The 18373-nt window shown below is 31.6% G+C and overlaps 1 protein-coding gene across 2 annotated transcripts in view; it reads right to left on the bottom strand.

The window, feature by feature from the left end:
- Positions 1 to 18373, bottom strand: part of LOC126776448 (myosuppressin-like) — a 36075-nt gene that overhangs the window by 1915 nt on the left and 15787 nt on the right. The window contains exon 1 of one of the 2 annotated variants that reach the window (XM_050498970.1): positions 8926 to 9136. The exons of the other annotated variant lie outside the window; for it this stretch is intronic. Coding sequence (XP_050354927.1) covers positions 8926 to 8939 — 14 coding nt within the window. The 5' untranslated portion in view covers positions 8940 to 9136. Of the gene's footprint in view, positions 1 to 8925; positions 9137 to 18373 lie in introns of those variants that run through there. 2 annotated transcript variants of the gene reach the window in all.

The raw sequence follows: 18373 nt of genomic DNA on the forward strand, positions 1-18373 counted from the left end.
CCTCGGCCAGTGTCTTTAAATCTTCTATAAGTATATAACTTTTTGTATAAAAACTTAAAGTATTACTATGTATGTATAAATACATATAATTATAACTCGAGTGGTTAGAACAAGTTAATCATTGATTCGATGATCATCGATAATTGCGGGTTCAAGCCCGGGAAAGCAACGCTGAATTTTCATGTGTTTATAATTCATCTCGTGTTTGACCGTGAAGGAGAACGTTGTGAGGAAGCCTGTATGTGTCGATCCGACACATGTGTACACCAACACGCATTGGAGCAACGAGGTGGAATGAGCTTCAAGCCTTCTCCTTAAAAGGAGAGGAGACCTTAGCGTAGCAGTGAGACATTTACAGGTTTATTGATAGTGTACAAACTTCGTTCAAATACTTTTTTTTTGTAAGCAATTCAGTAATTTGACTCGTTACCACATATTACTATACTTTGATGATAATGATACTTATAGTACCAGTAACGTAATAGCGAGTGCCTAAAATAATTGTACAAAGATATTTTAAGACAATACGTTGAATTTTGTTGGAACATGTACGGAACAATGAAGTATTGTTTTATTATATTTTATTAACCACAAAGAATGTTGTTAAAGTTTTCCCTGTATTCAATTGAAATAAAAAAAATTGATGTCACTTTAATTATAACGATAATATTATTTATTATGAAATGTCAAAACAAAATAGTAGAAATATATATTTTTTTAATTTTAATGGACCAAAGTAAGCAACTATACATCCTAAGTGGCGAGGAATATCTAGTATGGCAATAAATAATCAATTCACGTCGAGAATTCACATGGGACATAACTTCGCTTACAATAAAACAAAACCCCGAAATCGTAGGACAAAAACAGAATCTCAATATCGGCATACCGAACTGAATAAGTCGAAACTTATTGTCGATTTTTTTGTTTCTCAAATCGTCCTCCCCGACGATATGAAATAGTTGTTTAACAAGTTGTAAGTTCCATTTCCTTTATAAACTTATATAAATATATAGATGATGAAAGGATAGGGTAGATAGATTCATTGATTTGCACAGAAGATAGTATATAAAGATATGTATGTTTCATATCTAAAGTTAAAGTTGTGAATATAAAGTCAAATATTGTTAAAATTTCTGTCTCTTCTCGATAAGATCTACATTTCCAACAGGATAAAATAATACTTAAAAGTAATTATTTACTTAAAAAAAATTACATAGGTTTTTTATAAGATTTAAAATTTAAATTTTATTTATCCAAATATATTGTTTCAGTCACATTAAATATTATAAAAAAATTCGAATTTACTCCGCATTTTTGCTTAACTACAAAGTTATAGAAAACTTTGGGTAATGACAGATTTAATAATAATAATAATAATAATAATTTATTTAAACACACAAACATATTACATAAGTTGACATATGGATTACAAACTGTTAAGCTTTTGTACTAAAGCATAACATTAAAATTTTAGTTTTGCATTAATTTATTCGGTGATTGAAACTCACTAATACACTGAATTTAGATTTAATAGAAAGTAAAAAGTTAAAGATCAACAATTGGCAGAATAATTTGCGATCAAATAGTGTAAATACACGCCAGAAAAAGAAAAAAAAGGATAACAATATATTTATCACTTACAGTCGTATTGAAACTAAAGAACGAAATAAAAACATCTAACCCGCCTCCTTTTTCACTATATTATACATGGATTTAAGAAATTGCAGAAGATATGAGTAAAATAATTAATCCAGAATATAATACATAAATCGTTTGATATAATATAATCATTTCAGTCTCCATCCCGAATAAACATAGACATACCGTCCCACGATATTTTCCGCTTATTAAACGTCGCTTGCATTTGGATGAGATGAAGTTACGACAAACAAGATCTATGGAATCCATCTTAAATCCCGTGTAATCTGTTTGCAAGCGTATAATACGTAGTTTAATATCATCCCGGACAAAATAGGCTTTAAATCTTAACTAAAAGCTTTTGCACGTTAATAGCATGTGCGACTCAAAAGCCTATTATAACTTTTATCCATATTTTAATTATGCACAAAAAATATTAAGATGTCCACTATAATCTCATTTTTATTTTGTATAATTTTGTACATACCATATTTTTATATCTAGCCGAGATTTTTTATAAAAGATCTGATGAGTCAGTGGGTAGAACACATAGATTTTATTTATAGAATATGAAGCGGACGAGTATATGGGCCACCTGATTGTAAGTGGTCACCAACGCCCATAGACATTGGCATAACTGTCGCATACAATGCGCCACCAACCTTGGGAACTAAGATGTTATGTTCCTTGTGCCTGTAATTATACTGGCTCACTCACCCTTCAAACCGGAACACAACAACACCAAGTACTGCTGTTTTGCGGTAGAATATCTGATGAGTGGGTGGTACCTTCTCAGATGAGCTTGCACATAGCCCTACCACCAGTAACCTTAAACATTAAACCAGTAACATAGATATTAAGATCACGGGTTGAAAGCCTGAAGGTACTAAATTAAAGAAAAAGATAATTTAGTTAGGAACCTATAAGTATGGGATGAAGTTCTTCAAATCAAATAGGAACAGTGTGGTGGAATAAGCTCCTGACTTTCCTTATCAGATAAATATCACTTCTAAGTTGCCAAGTCACTATTAAAAAAAAAACGAGATTCAATTATTTTGATTTAAATCTATGATTGATATCCACTGCGCCATTTCGTTTGTACACATTGTAAATAAAACATTACATTATAAATAAAATTACTCTATTTCATTTTAATGTTTTTAAGTCTAATATTACGACTATTTAAATCATTTTCAAAGTACACACATGCTTCAAAAAATATAAAAATTTTAAAACGGCATGTAGTCTGATCGAGTTTGCTCGAGTGAACTGAACTGGTTAATGTTTTTTGCGTCCAAATTCCATGTTGTTTCGTTATAGAGCCTTAATTTGTGGCATTTTAACTCAAGAACCTTTTCTATATAATTTGCAATGCATTCAAAACGAGGCTTAATTTTAAGTTCGTTTGTGTTTTTAAGTATACATATAATTTTTAAAATTGTCAGCACAAATCTTTGTGTGTTTTTGTTCTATTATATATATTTTGAACATGTACAATGAAATATATTACATACTTATAATAATATTCTTCGCTCAATCTTCCGTTTCTTCTTACCCAAAGAGGTATCATATAATTATTATAAGCATATTTAAAATGTAAACAGATTTTTTAATACATGATATTCTATCACTCAAGACATTACATTTGAATGTTAATATTTAACATAAATGATTTAATTAAAATGAAAGGAATAGAATAAATACCGTAAAACCGTAACCTGCCTGTGAAATTCCCACTGCTAGGCTAAAGGCCTCCTCTCCCTTTTTTTTTTGAGGATAAGGTTTGGAGCTTTTTCCTTTATTCCTTTATATTAAAGAATAGAATAAATAGCATTACATTATTTATATAAGAGCTTAAGCCCTTTAAATCGTGTTTTTATAAGATCGATTACTGAGTCATTCGAGAAGGCTCATTTAAATGAGCCTTCTCTTGCCTTGTATTCCGATTTTCATTTAAACTGAAGCTGTTAGATAGAAATATAAAGAACATAGGGCATGTTCTTTATATTTCCAAAAAATAAAAATAAAGATTAAAGAAACGAAAGCTTAATTACAATTTATTTCTCATAGTTATTTAAAAAAGTATAAGTTGGGCTTAGTTTCACCCGCGTGAAGTCGGGTAGTGTAGTAAGTTGACAAACTTGTCGTATTAAATAGTTACTTACAGAAGTAATATTTTCTTTTTATAGAATAGGAAGGTGGACGAGCATATGGGCCACCTGATGGTAAGTGGTCACCAAACGCCCTTAGACATTGGCATTGTAAGAACTAAGATTTTTTATCCCTTGTGCCTGTAATTACACTGGCTCACTCACCCTTCAAACCGGAACACAACAATATCAAGTATTGCTGTTTATATGTATATATATCATTACTTCAATATGTATTATGTATATCATTACTTCAATATTAACCTACGGTTGAAGAGGATCTCGCAATATTGTGAAACCGGAACCGATGTTAGATAAGACGTCTGCAGAATGAAGACATTTGTAAGATCGCATATGAATATTTTATTACGAGTTTATTAGTAAGCTGTACGTTTATCATTTGTGGTTTAATATTGCGAACGAGAGAAGTGCAATTAAGTTTCGTATTCGTTTCCATATTTCAATATATTATTATTAATATTTGAGTTAAGGGTGAAAACTACGAACCGTTTTGCAGATGTACTCGCTTAGTACATGTTAAAATTATATTGTTAAATTTTGGGTTGTTTCGTTATATATTTTTCCTTTATTATGTACTTTATATTTAGTTAATGTGAACTTAATTATACATAAGATTTGTATATGTAATATAAGCTTATCTAAATAAACTAAATATATTTAGCAAACCACGATAAGGTATGGTAGGGCTCTATAATCGCTACTCACTGAACGTTATTTTTTATATATTTAGATAATAAAATATAATAGTAATAATAATAATATAATACGATGCTGATTTTCTTTCATCCTTTTTCTTTATTTAAAAACGAAGTAATACCACCGACGTCACGTACAATCCGATATCACCCTAAGAGTACTCGTTTACACTTCGGTATTTTGTAAAGGCAATACTATTTAGATTACGAGATTCGAGGACAAATCCGATCACCACAAAAGAGGTTTGATAGTGTGAAATAATATATTTTTCTCGTTGAAAACAAACGAATTAGATTTTTCCACTATCTAAATAATATACAATAAATATAACGTCCACTATGTATTTAAACACCTCCACTGTGTATTTATATGTTTGTAACTTTAGCCGTCTTTAGTCGTCATTCGCTTGTAAAACAGTTTTTAAAAGTCGACTTGATAGCATCGATATATATTGATTGAAATTCTTCAAATTTTAAATTGCAGCAAATAATTTCGTTATACATACATATCTTGATTAGTTATTATAGTTTTGACCGAACACAACAAGACTACGTGTACTACCTTCTTCCGGATACCTCTGTGATAAACAGACACGTAAATAGTGAATTGTTTGATAAACAAGACTAAAGGATTATATTGACAATAATACACTTAGTACCCAAGGGTAATGGGACGTTAATGTCGATGGCAATGTCAAACGGCGACTACCAAGGATATCTGGATTACAACCTAAACATGGCGATCCATATTAAAGATTATGAGAAGACTGGTCGAATACCAACTAGGAATTCCATAAAGATGACTAACACCCCTACAAGTCAACTGGCACACATTCCGAGTCAATGAAGGAAATGTAGATTGGAGTGAAAATACAAATAATGTCCTCCAGACCGATTCGGCCACGGCTGCCAATCTCAAGAGAGATTAGCCAACTACGCTAGAGATATTATAGTGCACAAATGTGTGCGCAAACACAGGTGTACTCTCTATTCTCTAGCTCTCATAATCCGATGAGATGGCAATCCGACACGACCGGAAAGAGTTCAGGCGCAGGATCAACTCCAGGCTGTTACTAGGAATTTCCGACAGAAAAACCCAATAACTTTTTATTGGCTCCACCTGGAAATTGAACCCAGGACCTCCGGGTCTAAGGCCTTACTTCTAGCCACTAGACCAACGAGGCTGTCGAACATACAAATACAAGAAAAAAACAAGTCTAAACGTAGTGGTGACGACTTACCGTCAAGCGGCCCATTTACCAGTCTGCTTAACTATAAAATTAAATAGAAAAAAAATACATGACGGCGATGTAACATCCGGTGGGTTTGTCAATTTAGAAATCCTTAAAGTATCAGATATGCAATTTTTTTAGAATATCCGAATGGAATTCGTGATACTCATTTGACTTTATGATTCACTTATTAATAAATATACATGATTCATTTATTGGTTGTCACACTAACAACAGCTTACACCCTTCCTAACTTAATATTATAAATGGGAAAGAGATTTGTTTGATTGTTACGACTTCACGTCTCAACTACTCAAACGATCATCATCAGTGTATGTGTGGTACATCCTGTGAATGTCCCACTGCTGGGCTAAGGCTTCTTCTCCTTTTTTTGAGGAGAATATTTGGAGCTTATTCCACCACGCTGCTTCAATGCGGGTTGGTCGAATACACATGAAGCAGAATTTCAGTGAAATATGACACATGCAGGTTTCCTCACGATGTTTTCATGCACCGTCAATCACGAGATAAATTATAAACACAAATTAAGCACATGAAAATTCAGTGCTTGCCCGGGTTTGTTAAGATTCACGCGTTCTAACCACTAGGCCATCTCCGCTCATCATTATGTAATGACCATGCCCATGAAAGTATAGACCCCTGTAGGGTGTTGCATCAAATGAACAGTTGTACTAAACTTTATATAATATAATCAATAAACTATACGCAATTATTGTTGTTGAAACCAAAGCATACACGTTGTCAGAGGTACAGAAAATAACGTAGGAAGTTTTTACAAGATCGACTCGGCATTTATTTCGAAGTTTCTTACAGAACAAAGTAGCCTGTTGATTCGATCAAATACGACATAAAACCAGACCACACATGATTCACTCTTACTCGTATGGTTTGGTTAAAAGGGTCATTATGTAATATAAGTGACTTATAAGATTTCGCAACCAACTGAGTAACTTTAATTTGCATTGTAATATAATTGCTAAGGTATTAATATAGTCAATGCCATTTATGTTTATTTATAAGTTGGTCGTGAATTTTTAATCGTTATTAAAAAAAAAAAAACAAAAACTACTTGGTTACTGTGACTATTACTACACATAAAACAAAGTCCTCCACGCGTCTGTCTGTCTGAACGCGATACACGCAACAACTATCGATTTCCACCAATGGTAGAAATGACTTCTGGGGAAGATTTAGTTGTATAATTCATTATGGTTTTGTAAAAATTGGTTGAAGTATGACGATATATGCTTAAGATGTTTGACAAAAGCGTGCCAACTGGGAGCATTACTTGTATCACATAAACCATTAGAGCTATGAGTATTACTATATAAGCGTTTTATGGTGACCTTTATTCTTCCCGTGCTAAGTCGGAACTGGTAGCTAGTTTAATATATAATAGATTTATGCTATGTAAACATTACAGATGTACTATGTGATATTCTTCATAAAAAAAAACAAACATTTTTATATTATAGTTTTGATATCTTTTGCTTGGAAAGCATCTGTCGGAGCTTCCAAGACACATTTTTTTTAATTATCTTTGTTCTTTCAATTTCAAGGTCGGGTACATGATATATTTAAAGTAAGATTGGCATCCCTATGTAGGAGTCATTGATGGTCCGCTAGTAAGCGATACAGAACTTGTTTGACCACAATTCAACTGGTTAATACTTGTTCGGTATTTCCCGAGAACTTTCGGCACACACGCGGCCTTTCTTACTCATCATTTTTTTTTGTAACTAAACGATCAACTCGCCACATAATATTTTACGAACGTCCAAAGGTTTTTAACATAAATAATGGATGTTACGAAATAATTTAAAAATATTATAAATCAGTAAAACTAATATTTTTTTACGGTGACAATAAACTATGGGAGAAATAGTAATACAATTATAAAAGTAGGCGAAATCAAGAGATCACAAGTAGCCAATAATTAATAGAGGCGTATAAAGAAACGCATTAAAAAGTTGTATATATGGCAGATATATAGGTTTTGATATGTCATACAAAAATCAAATTTTAAAAGTTTTTTTTTTTTATAGAATTGGAAGGCAAACGAGCATATGGGCCACCTGATGGTAAGTGGTCTCCAAAGCCCATAGACTTTGGCATTGTAAGAAATGTTAATGTGATGATGGTGATGTAACCATCGCTTACATCACAGCCACCAACCTTGGGAACTAAGATGTTATGTCCCTTGTTCCTGTAATTACTCTGGCTCACTCACCCTTCAAACCGAAACACAACACTACCAGGTACTGCTGTTTTGCGGTAGAATATTTGATGAGTGGGTGGTACCTACCCAGACGAGCTTGCACAAAGCCCTACCACCAGTATTAAGATTAATTTATATAAAAAAAAATAGACCAAGTGAAACATTTTGCGTTAAAATAGTTTTACCCAAACATTACATAGAAACGCTTTCTTATTTAAAAAAAATATCCGTGATGGAGCCCAAGGAAGTTGCTCTACAGTAATTTTTAATAATTTGTAATAATTCTCTACATTATAATGAAATTAAATTTAAATCTTCATTGATCTTTACCGCTAATATTATTACGATAAACGTTAGGAAATCGATAAAAATGTAAACAAATATTACGTAATGTAAATAAATATATCACTTCATATAACCTTAGTATATAATAATATATACAGATCTACCGTGTTATAAATAGGTGCAATAAATCGGTCAGTGATCTTCATAATATTATTGCAAGCAAACTAAATATACTAAGTACGTTCGCATTGGCTTCACTCAGTTTTAAAAGCAAAACCTCTTTGGTAATCATAGAAAATGTATTGTTACCATTGCAGTCTTCCTAGTTTATTTTTCTTTTTAGAACGTTAACAATTGTATTTTTTTTTTATCTGTGGTTTACATTATTTTGTTAAGGTTTTAAATTGCAAGTTAATATTATTTTTTATTGATTATTTGAAATGTGACAATTATTAAAACTAATATTTATAAGATATATATTTTAAAATAATTCATGTCATAATTGTAAAATTAAAAAAAATATTACTACTTTCCTTTTTTGTTTGACAAATTTAATATTCGAATAAATAGTGTAATGATAATAATACGATTCCATATTAAACATGTAATAGGTAATTATAGTTAGTTATACTTAATTGTATTACTTAAATAAACTCTCTTACCTAAAGACACGCATTAATAATTATTCCACAAATAAATTATCGATCAAAACAAATTCACTTTTTATATTATTTGTAACTGAACAAACTAGCATGTTTTTAACTATTTGATTTTAAATATATTTTTTTATCGGAAGACTTGAAGTAAAATAGTGCTGTACGTAACTATATTTAGAACTATCGATTGAATGGCTTATCGATTTTTTTATCGTGCTACACGCGCGCATCCACAGGACACTGGAGGCTGACTCGGGACCCGCATCAATTTATCTTGGAGACGTCAGCGCCCGTATTTTAGAGTTGCACTCTCTTATCGATTTTCCCGATCAGTTAATCGATTATTGACTTAAAATTTTCTTTTTTAATAAAAGCGTGCGTAGTCAGTGATAAAGTTTATTTTAATTATTGTATCCGTAGTTCTCTTTTGATAATACAACAATGGTATCATTTCGTTATTGATTATCAAGACAATTGTCTCTAAACAAGCGTTGTGTTCAAATCTTCTACTCTACGATGTTTTCATACAACCTTGATTAACCGAGTTAGTATTCTACCTTGATTACATATTTCTCATATTTATAGTTTTCTAACTAGTGCATAGAATTTTTGTTACTGATTGCATTTCTAATCTTTTCAAGGTGATCGCGCCTTTATTGAATTATTTCTAAATGTAAGTGATATTATATAACAATCAGAAAATTAATTTATAATATATTTATCAAAACAAATAAAATACCCTTTAATTGCTACTCATGTTTCAAATTTGTATACTTATAAGAAAATTTATATCATACACTAGAGAACAAAATTAATAAGAACATTAAGATAAAATGTAATGTGATGTGGCAAAACAGAAGCCAAGTCTTAACCACACAGTACTAACTCTTAAGTTACATAACTGTAAACAATTTCATTAGGAAATTAAACAATAACAAACAATGCGTAACTTGATGTTATATTTAAAATATTTTTAAAATCTAACCAAAAAGTATATACCATTTTTTTTAATTATGCATCAGTAAATGTAGAGTATTTTAAGTGAATTTGTTTATTTAGGACTACAAAGAAAAGATTTCAAATCGTAAACATATATTAATTAAATTAAAAAAATATATTCCGAAAAATAATTATTATTCTTTTAATATTTGAACATAGTAGCATTTAAAAAAATATCCACTTGTCTTTGCCATTATAAGATTAAACATATCTAAATTGCTTAAGATTTTTGAAGAATAGTATCTCGCCGTTGGTGCTTAATCTGTTTTCAGTCATGATGGCGGAAATTTAGTTAGTAAGATTTTTATAGCGTCTCTAGAGATATTAAGAATTTGTGTAATTTAAATCTACATAAAAACGTTTTTATGGCTGAATTCTATATTATTTTCGATAATTATTTCGGAGTGATGACATCACTAGTGCGTGCGTACGTGCAAATTTGCACGCAAATGATCTATAAACGCACAATGCAACACTACATCACTATTCGCTAGCTTGAACTATTTAACTACATCTTTCAGCTACAAAAAAAATATTTATCGTAATTTTAGACTTTATTGCACTAGCAATAAGATCCTATAAGAACCTTGATCGATTGAAGCTTCTTTGATGTAAAAGTAAATTATATCTTAAACTTTACTGTTCAAGCTTTAAGATTTAATTTTGTACAATTGTTTTAAATATTTGGTTTGTTAATAGCTCATTAGTGAAGAATGAATCGAATCTTAAATGCATACGGGAAATTGAACTCTATGGACATATGTTTTAAAGTAAATGTCAGAAGTTATATAACGATTAAAATTTATAGGTTACGAGATACTTTATAGCTATCCAATTTCATTTAGGAATTGTGATAGTCTTGAAAGTTTCGTCCATTTTAATTCTTTGCTTAATGACTTTCAATAAAATTTATCGAATATTAAATTAAAGGAACGTCAAAATTGCTATAAAATTCAAAATGTTATATTATATATATACTATAATATCCTGGGATATTATTCACACACGACCATCTGATTCCAAATTAAGCAGAGCTTGTTTAATGGAAGCCAGACATATGCTACATATACTACTTTTCTTTTGTAAATACATACTTTTATAGATAACTGGTGGTAGGGCTTTGTGCAAGCTCGTCTGGGTAGGTACCACCCACTCATCAGATATTCTACCGCAAAACAGCAATACTTGATATTGTTGTGTTCCGGTTTGAAGGGTGAGTGAGCCAGTGTAATTACAGGCACAAGGGACATAAAATCTTAGTTCCCAAGGTTGGTGGCGCATTGGATATGTAAGCGATGGTTGACATTTCTTACAATGCCAATGTCTAAGAGCGTTGGTGACCACTTACCATCAGGTGGCCCATATGCTCGTCCGCCTTCCTTTTCTATAAAAAAAAAAAAAACTACACCCAGACTCAGGACAAACAGACATTTTCATGCACACAAATGTCTGTCCTGGGTGGGAATCGAATCCGAAGGTTGTCTTCGGCGTGAAACGCAAGTATCTACTAGCCACGCCAACCGGCCGGGCAAACTTATTAGAAGCAAATGCCCATCGCGTTTTGTAATGTCCCTTTATTTATTTTTAAATAAATATCTAATGCAACTCACATGTTGACTATTATGCATTGATGGCACTACCAGCAACCTACAGAAAGTATTGGAATTGAACAATTTATTAATGCGACAACCACCTCCGAGGTTATTACTAGGCCCTGGTAGCCGACACCACCATGTGTAAAGAAGAAGCTGCATAGCAAGCAAGGAGAAGCAACTGCTACTACTTAGGTGAAAAAAAATGTAATAACTTCTTTAAAATTTTAATAGTAATAAAAGTTTTTAGAAGACACCAAGAAATTGTTAGTTTTCAATTTCAACAACGATTTTGCGCTTTTACTACTTGTCTCCGATTGCAAAGGACTGCCATCCTACCGGTGTACAAGAGATGTAATTCAAAACGCATCTATGATTTTTATGTTTTACATCCTATTGTGTAGAAATCTTTCAAGAGATTTGCAAAACTGAACTATGTTTGTACAAAGGAGCAGTTTGGATTTTAACCCACTACGCTGCTCCAATGTTTTTTCACGATGTTTTCTTTATATTTTTATGTTTTCTTTATTATTTATATAAACATAAATCAAGCAGATGAAAATTTATTGATTTTTGGCCAAAATTTTCGGTTGATATTCACTTGTTCTAACCACAACCTGTTATAAACACTAAATTATATAATAAAGTCTAAAATAGCTGTCGCACTATATAAAAATGTTACAAAGGTCGTAACTTTGTGCAAGTTGCACCTTGTTACAAATTAGTTAGTACTTTGTTTCATTAGAGGCAACTAGAGTCTAGGTAATCTAACACGGTAACTAGCAGACGACGGTAATTGACGACACGGGATACGAATTAACCATTTAATTGTTGACTACTCACCATTTGCCTCGAGGTATATTTAATTAAAACATTTTGTTTTAAAAAATTTACAATTTTCTTTTTAACTGAATTAAAAAATAGGAATGGTGTATACACGTGAATATATGGTGTACACACATGAATGTGAATTTATAAATTCGTCTATGAAAATATATATATTTTCTTATTTACCCTTGTACCAATTTTGACGACTATATTCCCATGGTGAAAGAATTAGTGGTCCGAGGATTACTTGTACTTGCCGCATAGTTGTTTGTGTAAACTCATATGAGTTTTAATAACAGAAAAAATAACAGTTGAATGCGATGCATTTAAAAGAGGGGCAGGGGCAAACGGGCAGGGTTTTCACCTGATGGAAAGTGACTATCACCGCCCATGGATATCTGCAATACCTGGTGGTAGGGCTTTGTGCAAGCTCGTCTGGGTAGGTACCACCCACTCATCAGATGTTCTACCGCAAAACAGCAGTACTTGGTATTGTTGTGTTCCGGTTTGAAGGGTGAGTGAGCCAGTGTAATTACAGGTACAAGAGACATTACATCTTAGTTCCCAAGGTTGGTGGCGCATTAGTGATGTAAGCGATGGTTAACATTTCTTACAATGCCAATGTCTATGGGCGTTGGTGACCACTTACCATCAGGTGGGCCCATATGCTCGTCCGCCTTCCTATTCTACAAAAAAAAAAAATTACCGAAGGGCTTGGAGGTGCGTTGCCGTTGGGAGACTCTACATTAACTTTTTTTTGTTTAAATGTATTAAGATATGCGACGTTTTTATTTATTACACTAATTGTTCTGGAATGAGTTTAAATATCCCAAAGTATAAGAGAAAAGGAGATCACGTAATAAGGTCAAACATATTCACTGAGCTTCAGCTTTAACTCATTATAACTGTTGGTAATACATAAAATACAAAAAAGACAATCTTTATAATTCTTGAATATATGTATGAAAAGCAGTGATGGCCCAGTGGTAAGAACGTGTGAATCTTAACCGATGATCGGGGTTCAAACCCGGGCAAGCACTACTGAATTTTCATGTGCTTAATTTGTGTTTATAATTCATCTCGTGCTTTACGGTGAAGGAAAACATCGTGAAGAAAGCTGCATGTGTCTAATTTCACTGAAATTCTGCCACATGTATGTATTCCACAAACCCACATTGGAGCAGCGTGGTGGAATATGCTCCAAACCTTTTCCTCAAAAAGGGAGAGGAGGCCTTTATCCCAGCAGTGGGACAGTGGCTAGTGTTACGAGATACAGGATACGGGACACGGGATGTATGACAGATCAAAGTAAAACTGTGTGAGAAACTTTTGTTACATAAACATAAAAAAATAAATAAAATCGAAATTCCAATTGACCCCTAAAATTTAAATCTCTAAAAATAAAATCTAAACATACAAAAAGCTTAATAGAAACCAACCGTTACCTTTAACGATAGTGTCAAACCAGAACTAAGAATCATGCAGAATCGTTATTAAATATATATTTTTTTATATTAAATATATGTCTATTATATAATAAATGTATGTGCATTTATTATAGAATATATATAAACCTTCTCCTCAAAAAAGAGGAGAGGAGGCCTTTAGCCCAGCAGTGGGACATTCACAGGCTGTTACTTTACTTTACTTTTTTATTATAGAAAATGTCCTCAATATTCGAATTCGAATTTTGCCTTTTATAATAAAATGTCCTCACCTTTACATTCTGAGATTGGAATCAAAGTTATCTAAAAAGCATAGTGTGTGAAATTGTGTCGTCTTTACTCCCTGATCTATGTTAGAGTATATCTGATATTAAGAATTCGCGAAGCTTAAAACAGTCGTATTTTGTTCATGGATTCTCATCTCCATACGATATTCTCACTTTACCTCTCTTCGGGTTAGATATGGAATGAATCGAATATGGATTAGTGGTAGGTCCTTATGCCCATCTGGGTTTGTACCATTCTCATCAGATGTACCGCTGAAAAACAATACTTACTGTAAGCGTGATCCGGTTTGAAGGGTGGGTGAGCCAGTGTAACAGACACAAGAGACTTCTTAGTTAGGCGGACTGTCGATGTATATGTACAGAATTGCACTACATTCAATCTGTAGTGCAATTCTGTAAAATGTTATTTGACTTTTCTTGATATATTTTGATTCGTGTATTCTTTAAATGTTATAAGCATTAAGGTCAATGTCGCATATTACTGTTTGACATTTCACGATCGTGTTACGTGTTTTGTGTCGAATTTGTTCTCCTATAAACGCAATGTTTTCGAAAATATTAGCATTCTACTAACATAGAAACCAACCGTTATTTTTAATGATAATTTCAAAACAGAACTAATAATCATGCAGAATCTTTAGTAAATATATACATAAATAAAACTCGCCTAATAGTAACTTTAAACCTGATATTTACTTACTTACTTTGGTTGGTGGTAAGGCTTTGTGAAAGCCCGACTGGGTTACTCATCAGATATTCTAATATATATTATATATCTAATATATATAAATGAGAAAGTTCCTCTTTCTGTCTGTTATACTTACATGACCAAACCACTAAACCAATTTTGATGATTTTTTTATGAAGTAGGCTTGAAACCCAAGAAAGAACATAGGCTATTTATACATAACACTCTCTCCTCTCCCACCCACCCCCAAAACACGTGGGCGAAAACATGTCTTAATATAAATTAAAGATAAAATACACCGAAGGCATTGAACCCAATGAATTCGTGCTGAGACTGCCGAGTCCTCAGAAACTTAACGCACATGCATTTAAAATTTTAATATTACATCATATTTAAAGGAATTTTTAATATTTTTAATACAGGACAGTATAATAAAAAATATGCGTTCCATAACGTACATTAAAAGTTTAACGAGGGAACTATTGCAAATAGAAAAGTCATAAATTAACGCGCAGTTATTTAACCACGACGGCGGGACATTATACATTCGGAACGCGTTAATGAGTAACAAGCTAAGTTTTTTTAATTATTTCTTTTCTTAACTATTATCTATAAATAGAAACTATATCTGACTGAGTCTGATGCTCTTGATATAAAAAAGTCATGGTATGGTATAAATAAATCATGGTTTTATACAGACAAGCTGTGTGAAACAATTTTACCTGGCTGAAATTTGGAAAAAAAATATTTTTGTTTCATACGCATATGTGAAGGGTTTGCTAAATCAATTTACATTTGTAAACGTAACAATATAATCCATACCAAAAACTTTCCTCAACAAATAGACTACGTATTTAATTATTTTTTTATATATATAGAACAAGTAGATGGACCACCTGATGCTGAGTGGTCTACAGTGCCCATAGACATTGGAACTGTAAAAATATTATGTTTCTTCTAGTTAGTTAAATCGAAATTGAATAGTTATATGTTATATTGTAATTATAAATACGGTTCAATTTTCTAGGCAAGCGCGCTCCACCTTAGACTGTATCTTCACTATCCTATCTATTAAAAAAAAACTATTTTTATGTTTTATTTCTATTATTAAATAATTAGAAACTTTTACGTGATAAGAGAATTAATTTTAATTCGTATATTTATACGTACGCAAATAACTACGCACGAACGAATCAAACGTGTTTATAAAAATGAATAGATTTTAAGATTACTTATTTGACTTTTATGTACGCTAATGCAATATATTTGCCTTGTTTGAGTATAAGGTTTACTGGTGGTAGGGCTTTGTGCAAGCTTGTCTGGTTAGGAACCACCCACTCATCAGATATTCTACCGCAAAACAGCAGTACATGGTATTGTTGTGTTCCGGTTTTAAGGGTCAGTGAGCCAGTGTAATTGCAGGTACAAGGAACATAACATCTTAGTTCTCAAGGTTGGTGGCACATTGGCGATGTAAGCGATGGTTAACATTTCTTTCAATGCCAATGTCTATGTTGGTGACCACTTACCATCAGGTGACCCATATGTTCGTCCGCCTTCCTATTCTCTAAAAAAAAAAAATTGGTTATTGTTTTTTTAACACGAAATAAATGTATGTATATATGTATATACCATTATTGTAAAAAAAAAGATAATATATTACGGTCTATTAACTTTAAGTATCGTTTCACATCATTTAAGTTATTAAATGAAAGATAATATTGAGTTTGGCTTAAAAATATATTTTCAATTTAGGCATCCATATCTAATTATTTATTAACTGTTTTTAAAATTTTTTTTTAATAGTTTACAAGCAAAGTATACACAAGGTACAAACTATGCAACCTAAAATTGAAACCATACATCCAACATGCTTGAAATACAAAATAAAAAATATATACTACTTTAATAGTGACCGTACAAATGAATCGCTTTTAATAGTAATCATTAGTCAGCAATGCACGCTAGTTCAAGCTTTAAATACTCTTAATAAACCAAAAGCAAGTGTTATTTTGTTTAATCTAATTCGGTCCACTTTGTCTTGGTTATTTGTAGTAGAGCATTAATAAAAGGAAGATTGGGATTTTGCCTTGATATAAAGGTGCGTGCACATATTTAATGGCTTCTTGCAATCCTTGCAACATAATATAAGGGCTTGTTGCTGTGTTATTCATATACAAAACTAGTAGTTTATCTACTCCTAAGATACCAGCTTCAGAATAAAAAAAAGATAGTGATTATTAATATTTTACGAGTTCATTTGAAAAGTCATATAAATAAGCGAATGGTTTGAAAATTACCGCGTAAATTTACGCTATTTTGGTGCTTATATCCTCAAAATATTATAATTTGTGTGATATTTTTTTTTTTTATAGAATAGGAAGGTGGACGAGCATATGGGCCACCTGATGGTAAGTGGTCACCAAACGCCCTTAGACATTGGCATTCTAAGAAATGTCAACCATCGCTTATCGATATGACATATCGTTTTAAGATTAATTTCTACCGGCTTTGAAAATAGCTTCACTCTTATGCCAGTTCTACGAATATTATCGATTTCGAATATGAGTTTTACCAAATAATAGAAACAAGTAAATATACTATTAAAATCGTAAATATATAACTATTTTATAAAAGGAAAGATGAAGATAAAAAACGTATTAAATTAATTTAATTGCATATATCGATAAAATGATCCCTTAAAAATATTTTGTAATAAATAATAATTATATTAAAAATTCTAAGATATTTTTGTTTTATATAACTCCAAACAGACAAATTAAAAATGTGGAAATGTCATTGTGAGGAAAATGAATATTTTTTTATCAATTTTTACATCTATACGAATAAGCAAAATATAATACTATGTGTACCAGATGGACAGACTGATATTTTTTTTATTTTGTAAGACAAAGTAGAAAGACATAAGCATAACGCTATTATGTCCCGAACATAAAGAGGGATACAGTAAAGTAAGTGAAACCATCCATATTTCTGAAACAAAAAAATATATCTACTGTACGAACTCTCACTGTACTGTTCACTCATGAATGTGATTAAATAAATATAAAAAAGCGAAAAAATAATTATAATAATCGGTTATTTTGACGAGTTAAGTATTTTAACTTTTTACAAAAAATAAATGCTATGATAAATAATTGGACTGAAAATTGCAAGTGCTAATGAAAATGCGTAAAGCCGGCGCTTATTCGCCTCATCTCTCTCCGATAAAAAAAGATTTACACGTAAAATATCATTGTTTTAACTTGTTTTAAAAAATAAAATAACAATTTATAATTATTTTGAAAATCATATCGGATGTATTTTTTCTATATGCTTTTTTTTAAATTAATAATCTGTATTTTCGTATTTTATAGTGTACATTCAACAATAAATATAAAAAAGCATTCAGTCCCAAGGTAATGTCAGCTTATATTGCCAAAGAAAAAACAAATACTGTGTAATGTTAGTTTATTTTGGCGACGGTATGCCGTCAGTGACCATTAACTCGTCTATCGTCCCACTATCAATATAAAATAAAGCTTCACAGCTATCTCCGCTTAAATCCCAATTGATTCGTTCTTTCATTAAGAGTTATAAAGTAACACGGCGTGT

The sequence above is a fragment of the Nymphalis io genome, chromosome 20 (genome assembly GCF_905147045.1).
Source record: "Nymphalis io chromosome 20, ilAglIoxx1.1, whole genome shotgun sequence".
NCBI classification, from domain to species: domain Eukaryota; kingdom Metazoa; phylum Arthropoda; class Insecta; order Lepidoptera; family Nymphalidae; genus Nymphalis; species Nymphalis io.